The 7,489-nt window shown below is 44.9% G+C and overlaps 1 protein-coding gene across 2 annotated transcripts; it reads left to right on the top strand.

Moving 5' to 3' along the window:
* The first annotated feature begins 104 nt into the window (after positions 1-104).
* Positions 105-2,264, top strand: LOC139643038 (neugrin-like). Of its 2 annotated transcripts, none has more exons than XM_071518163.1 (4): positions 105-223; positions 381-622; positions 735-845; positions 988-2,264. In XM_071518163.1, exons 2-4 carry the CDS (start codon positions 405-407, stop codon positions 1,580-1,582), a joined length of 924 nt encoding a protein of 307 aa, XP_071374264.1. In that variant the 5' UTR covers positions 105-223; positions 381-404; the 3' UTR covers positions 1,583-2,264. The 2 variants fall into 2 exon arrangements, with proteins under 2 accessions (XP_071374264.1, XP_071374265.1); XM_071518164.1 differs by having other exon boundaries at positions 117-223; positions 388-622.
* Positions 2,265-7,489: the final 5,225 nt, after the last annotated feature.

Here is a 7,489-nt window from a genome sequence, read left to right on the forward strand (position 1 = left end):
GTTCAGGCCTAACCAATAATTGCGCCTCCACTCCAGCAGCTGGCACTACCGAGCCTTTGTGCTACGAGGCTCGTGCTACAGAGTATATTTGCGGAAGTACATCAATTTCTAGTAGTATCCACACGAGTTTTGTTGTGTTACTCCAGAAAATATTAGCGCATGTTCTTCTAGACAGCCTCTTGACAAGACCTGGATGCTGCTTAGACTTGAGAGGCTTGACAAGGTCGGTTATTAGGCACTTATTAGGCTATTTTGAAACAGAAGCCAATACCTGCATGTTAGATAGCTAACTAACACGCTATTAATTAGCCTCTCTAACAGAATAGACTAATAGTATTGGTTCAAAGAGGATGACACCAGCTGTCTCTGTGATTCCACAGTATCCAGACTAGTGATCCTTCAGCATGGCCAGGCCCCTGCGGGTCTTCTCCCTGCTCTCCAGGCTGGGTCCTCTGTCAGTGATGCCCACAGTTTCTGCAAGGAGCTGTCGGTTTGCAAGCAGAGATGCCAAGGCATGGACGGGACAGAGCCGTGTGCACAGAGCACCAAGACAGAGCCCCGAGATGTTTGATGACGATGTTGACATGGAGGATGTAGAGGACAAGCTCCAGTCCTTGATTGAGTGAGAAGCAGCACCATTCATTTGGACATTTTCTCAAATATCTAGACCTTTGTGCATACTGTGTTGGCAAGCCGTGACAAGTTAACTGCATGTTCACTCACTTGTTTTTCAGCGAGGATAGGAAGAGGCGGAAGACTGTGAAATACCATGTGATGAGGAGGCAGATGACTCCATCAGGAGCTCCAGAGAGGAAGCTGACATGGGATGCTATGCAGCAGATCAGGTGACGAGCTCTGTTTTGCAGTAGTGACCCATGATTTTATCCATTCCAGCCACTCACACAAGAAATCTAATCTTTCTTCAGTGTATTTGTGCAAATGACACTCTCAGACACTTCATGGCATCAAATGTTATTCATATTTCAGATATCTGAAGCAGGAGCAGCCAGAGGAGTGGACAGTGGAGCGTCTGGCCAACAGCTTCTCCGTCAGCCCCGACGTCGTCCGGAGAGTCCTCAGGAGCAAGTTCATCCCCACTCCTGAAAGAAAAGCCAAGCAGGACACTAATGTAATGGCTAGACTCGGTCAGCAGGCTCTGTCTCCAGGTGGGACAGGGCAGGACAAGCCAAAGTTGCCTGGGCAAAGCACACCAGCCATCCTGCCCAGTGGAAGTAAAGCCGGTGAACTGGTCACTGTGGCCAAGCAGACTCTGATACCTGGAGGCAAAGGCTCGACATCCCTGGTGACCAGTCCTACCACTCAGCTGCCCACCCAGCTCTCCGTCTCACTGGCTGGTTTTACTAAACATGCCTCAGTGACAGCAAGATCAACAGAGGAAGACAGCGCTACCAAAAATGATGCTATGGAGGAAGAGGAAGAGGAAGAGGAGGAGGACTGGGATGGACAGGTGTTTTCAGAGAGCGAACTTGAAGAACTGATGCTAACAGCAAAGATTTCTCCTGTGGTGCAAGCTGGGAAAGATTTCTTTGACACAGAGGGGAATTTTTTGTATAGAATCTGAGAATGTCCTGTGTAGAACTGTTGGGTCATTAATGTGTTTTTCCGGCTGGCCTTGTTACATTTAGGTGGGATGCTCTGCTCAGCGACTGTCTACCACATCAGCTTTGTTGCTCAGTATCACATTAACACACTGTGTATACAGGTTGAAATGAGGCAGCGGACAGCGATGAAACTGATTTGAATGAGTCCTGTGTTTGTACCTGTGTGAGATATCTTAAATTGCTTGCAGCAGCCATATTTTGAAGGAATAGGAACTTAGCCTGGTAACTGAGCACTTTGTGAACAAACTGAAAATGTCATAGACTCGGACACAAACCATTGTGTTAACTACACAGCCATACCTAGTTATTTTGCATATTACTATTTGCATTCTGCATTTTTACTTGTGGCTCTACTTTTGTCCAGACACTTTTGTCCCACACATTTTACATTGCTGGAAGTCAGAGACAAGCTCAGAAATAACGTACAGAAATAGAGGAACATGTTAATTTATTGGTCAACCCAAAGCAAATTGCCTCGAATATACAGAAGAGAGAAACATAGCAGATACAAAGATGTAACATTGTATATTTACAGAACCATCACAATGACTTATTAATTTATACAGCATTTCAAACTGTAAGAAAAACGTGTCACCACCACTTAATGCAATAAACCTTCATTAAATAAGAATTCAGCGAGTGTCTCCCAGTCAGTGCAGTCACCACGACACGACCAGAGAAAGACTGGGAGGCTCTGTAGCTGGGTTGTATGGTGAACATGCTGTGTACCAACTGAGTGCCACTCGTGTATGGGCAGGTGAAAGTGTCCAAGCCTTTAAGCTAGCCTTGCATTTACTGCTACACTGAATATACTGCAAAATGTCCTAAAAGCCTAAACATAATATTACCTCTATGCCTGTTTACACTCACATTCATCCTATGACTGATTTGCTATAGCCTAATCTTCTAAGAGGCACCACTTGAACAGCAGTTACACATACTTTGGGCATTCATATTCATAATGTAATGTTAGCATGAAAATCCCATTGACCCATGAGGGTACAATCATAGAATCTATTAGCATAAAGCAATGACTACAAACAGGTTAATTGCAATCAGAAATCCACTTTACAGCAAACTGACCTTGCTGCAGATCTGTAATTAACTCATAGCTACTTTCTATTAACTGTGACAAACTGGTGTAATATAACTACACTATATTCTATAAAATGAAATAAAAAATGATTTCAGCATCATTGAGTAGCCATGTATTGGGATTTGTCCGTGATATCCATATAAAAATATAATATAATATATAAAAATAGATAATATACATAGATATAAAAATATTTATGTATGAATGGACTCATAGTAATACCAACCTGCATAACAGCGTTAAAGAAGCAGGTGTTACCCAGGTTGTTGATGCCTTTGACAGGAACCAACATGCTGTTGATGACTGGACTCTTCCCCTCTGGCCGGGTCAGCATAGTCAAATGGTTCCTCTCGCAGCTTGATGATCTTGGGCGACGTCCCTGGAATACCAAGACTAAATAGGTCAGTGATGCACAGTGGCAGAACAACTGCAAAAACCTATGCATTTGGTAACATGATATGAGAGAAACAGTAGGGATGAGCATGGAAGGTACAGATAGCTGATGGGGCTTAGGTTTGGGAAAGGTCTTGGGTGTTGAAGACAGTTTTCCAATGTCTACAGCTGGATCAGGCCTTCAGGCTGAGGCTATTGCTGATACCAAGATATGGCAGCTAAGCTTGAGGATGGGGGTTGGACCTCAGACGGTGGCTGGGGTGGAACTCTGATTAGGGTTAGGGGTGAAATCGGGCCTCAGAGATAGAAAACTGGGGCTGCCCTGAAATTAGGATTGCGGCTGGGAGCTGAAAAAATATCAGCCTGGCCTTGAAGCAGAATGGGGCTGGGAGCAGGGTGCTGGGATGGCAGCTGGAAGGAGAGCTGGGTCATCTGGAAAGCAGATGACAGCTGGAGAAGTTTCCGCTGGTTTGGAGAGAGGAGTGGGGGGGAGGTGGGGGTGGCTCTCCAGAGCCAGCTGTTACTCCTGATCACCAATGACAACTAACCTAAAACAGAAACTCAGATACAGATGGTCAGAATCTAACACTGAGATACAGATAGTCTGCAGGGGATAGACTAGCCAGCAGCTAACAACAACACTAAGGCTGGGAATAAATACAAATGACAAGTGTTACTGATACAACTAGCAGTGAGAAGTCCTGGCAAGGCAGATTAAGTAAAAGGAGGTCAAACCCTCACGCACATAGTTTGCAGAAATCCATATGAATAGCTTGTCTACAGGCAAAGGCCTCACCTGGCTTCTCGTTAAAAAGGAGGCTAAGGCCAGAACTTTAAGTAAAATAGCTTTTGAGGTAAGACATGCCAGGAACTCTAACCCTATGTTCAGACAGAAGGCAAAAAAAAAATAGAGGTGGCGCTAATGCATTCAAAGTCAATAGAAGTAGGGGAACGGAACGAGATGGAGGCAACTTCGCTCTAGGTGGCGCAAAGTGAGGCAAAGAGTCAACTCAAGCTGAAATTTCTCACTTCAGTGAGAAATTAGCCTAATGCAGTAAATCAAAAAACAATCAACTCAAAGCAGGACTCCATCCAAGTCATGTGACCAAACTGTCTGAACGTACGTTAATGCATAACTAGCCGGCCACAAGCACTGAATAGTTACCTAGCGCACATGCTGGCTATAGGTATGCAAGGCTTAGACAGAGCAATTAACAATTAACAATTATCCCAGCTCATCACTTCTAATTTAATTGTCGTCCATCCGGTTAGTGAAGGGAAAGACAAGTGGTGTTCCATCACATTAAGCATTAATGAGCAAAACAAGTGAGAAGACCCAAGGCTGTAGAGACAAGACTGGAGAGAGACGCAACCCTCCCCCATCCCAGCACACAGCTCAGAATTACACATTTTACACTATGTAGCCCGTCTTTCATGCTCCAAGAGGCTGCAAGCTGCCTACACACACACACACACACACACACACACACACCTACATCCAGCATAGCTGCAGTCCCTAGCAGATGATATGAGCTATGTATTGGCTAGGTGGATGTCTTGAAATCTACCCAATTATTACCATTTGATTGATATTACGTGATTGGTAGGAAGTGTTTTATCTGTCTTTTATGAAAGTCACAAAAATGTGTTCGTTATAATGATATTTTGAATGATGAATTGCAAACTCTTTTTTTGATTTTGCAAAAAAATAAAAATACATAAAATCTTCCCATTGCAAAATGTCAAATTTCTGCAAGGACTAGTAATATTACTTCCAGGACTTCAGGCTGTAAAGAAATAGACCAACAATTGGTCACACAATATGCTCAATAACCATCATAGCAAGGACTCAGAAGTCAGTTGCCATTCCTTTCTGACAGTTGGCCCTGGCCCTTTACGGCTGCAGCGTGTGAATGAGTTTGGTCCAAGAACACTTCACCCAAATAAACCAGTCAAGACAGCAGGTTGGCAGTGAGGTCCCTGGCCTAAACCCACTCATGCCCAAACCAAGGAAACTGAAACCAAACCATCGTAATCATCATGAGAACCTGCACCTTTACTCTCACCACTCTTCCCACACATAAATGGCCTTGCCTTTGCACATCTGCTTCAATTCATAGAACCACTCCTTATGCACAACACATTACTGAAAAAGCTATTCATCCAGCAGCAGCAGTCAGCCCACTGCTGGCCTCTACCCAGCAAGCTTTTCTTCTCCAAGACCAAGGACACTGGCAGGCGTGCCCTAGTCACGGTAGCTGGGATATGAACCCTGGGCTTTTTTACTCATGGCCCGGCAATTTACATGTAACACTCAATTCAATTCCTCTCCTGCAAAGGCGCCTGGGGGCAACGTTTCTGTTAGACGGAATTGAGAAGAAAAATCCACAATCACTTGAACACACACACACACACACACACACACACACTCAAAGTTACTTCCAGGTTTGCCAGTGCCACATTATTATATTTTCTCAGCTGCACAAAAATGTCTTACTTCAAATTCTCATAGCTTTAACTGATAATTGTGCTCAAGGCCCTTCTGTCCTTTCTTGCCAAGGACATTGTCACCTGCTATTTTTTTAGTGTCTTGGGGCATGTCAAACTGAGACTGCAAAATGTTAACAATTCATGACAGAAAAAATACAGATCAATAAATAATAACAACACCATTTACATTCTTTAATTTCTAATTCTTCAGCAAGATACTCAAACAATGGCAGGAAGTCCCATTTCTTATTGATGAGAATTGTGTATTTTCGGGCTTGTCCTGTGGTTTCTGGGACTAAGAGGTAGGGGACGAGGTTCAGCTTGTCGGGACGACTGGCTGTTGTGGCACTCCACCCAGTGGTGCCAAAAGCATCTGGCCCTCTGCGCTGGCAACATCTGGGGGCCTGTTTCTATCTCCACTATGCAGCCATAAGGGAGCGCCCATATGTCAACACCCACACAACGCATGGAAAACAAGTGGAGACGGGGGACGGCTGATGCCCCATTCCACAAAAAACAAACTGTGTATTTTTGGATTTGGTGTGAGATTGAGAAGGTGTGAAAAGATGTGTTTAGGCAAGTGTGAATGACTGAGCAAAAGAGAAAGAAATCGAGAGAGAGAGAGAGAGAGGGAGAGAGAGAGAGAGAGAGAGAGAGAGAGAGAGAGAGAGAGAGAGAGAGAGAGAGAGAGAGAGAGAGAGAGAGAGAGAGAGAGAGAGAGAGAGAGAGAGAGAGAGAGAGAGAAAGAGTGTGTAAATGAGAGTGTCTACTTGTTCTAGTGTTTGCGAGAGTAGAGACACAACTCGAACAGACTTGGATAAGGAGTGTAAGAGCTGCAACTGGCACTTCAGCTAAGAGGGAGCAGAGGAATGGGGAAGCAAACTGGGCGGAATGGGGATGCCTATGGACACACTCTGCATCTGGGACCGTCACCCAAGGTAAACAATGTTCAGGGAGCCATCTGGTAGGGACTGGGGAGGGGGGGGGGGTGGTGGGTGGAGGGAAGGGTCGCAATGAGCACAAGCATATGGAAAAGCAGATTTTTCCTCTCCCTGCAGCAGTCAGCGAAGGCAAATGTCAGCATGCGCTGCGTCCACGCTTGACTGTGCTGCGCTCGGCACCACCACCTGGCCCTCCTTGCTCAGCCACCGAGTGTGGGCAGCAGTGACACTGTGGAGCCTTTCCCCAGGGCAGAGGAAAGCATCACGACGCTCAGGCTCGCCCGCGTACATGCACGCGCACGCACACGCACACCAACACCTCCTGCACTCCTGCTCTTTTTTTCACACAAGAGATACAGGAAGAAAGATGTGATTTATTTACTTTCAGAAAAAAACATATACTCAAGCACTTGTAAAAGAAAAAAAACTCACCAAGCTTAAATGGAATCAGTCAACAGCACAATGTTCTGTCATGCCTTTGGATCGTTTTCAAATTTTTGGGTTGAAGAATTTACCAAGGCCAACACCAGACTGCATGGCAGCTGGGGAGGCACCACAATGAACGACAATTCATTCCTTTCAAGTTCATTTTACATCGATATTTGTTACTCTCTTAAATTTACTAGTGTTCCAGATCAAACACAATGGCATTTCTTTTAACAGTTGAGTGTAACAGCCACATACTGTAAGAATTCAGTTGATATAATCTAGCCAGAAACAAGAGCTTATAAAAACATATTTTTAAAAAAACAAAGACCTTTTCAAATGCCGCTTTGATAACCCTCTTAATGTGGTTCACAGTTGGGCTGAGAGACAGTCACATTGTATGGCCAGTGGGCTTCATGCCTCCATGTTCACTTACAGTGCAGCAGTGTGGAGAGCCAAGGCCAGCTCCCTTCATGCAGCAGAGAGCAGGCAGTCAAGAGGAAGGCCAGGCAACACCAAAT

This window comes from Centroberyx affinis, unplaced genomic scaffold (assembly GCF_046629955.1).
Source record: "Centroberyx affinis isolate AG114_WGS23_722 - 3 ecotype Tasmania unplaced genomic scaffold, CSIRO-AGI_Caff_v1 ptg000555l_1, whole genome shotgun sequence".
NCBI classification, from domain to species: Eukaryota; Metazoa; Chordata; class Actinopteri; order Beryciformes; family Berycidae; genus Centroberyx; species Centroberyx affinis.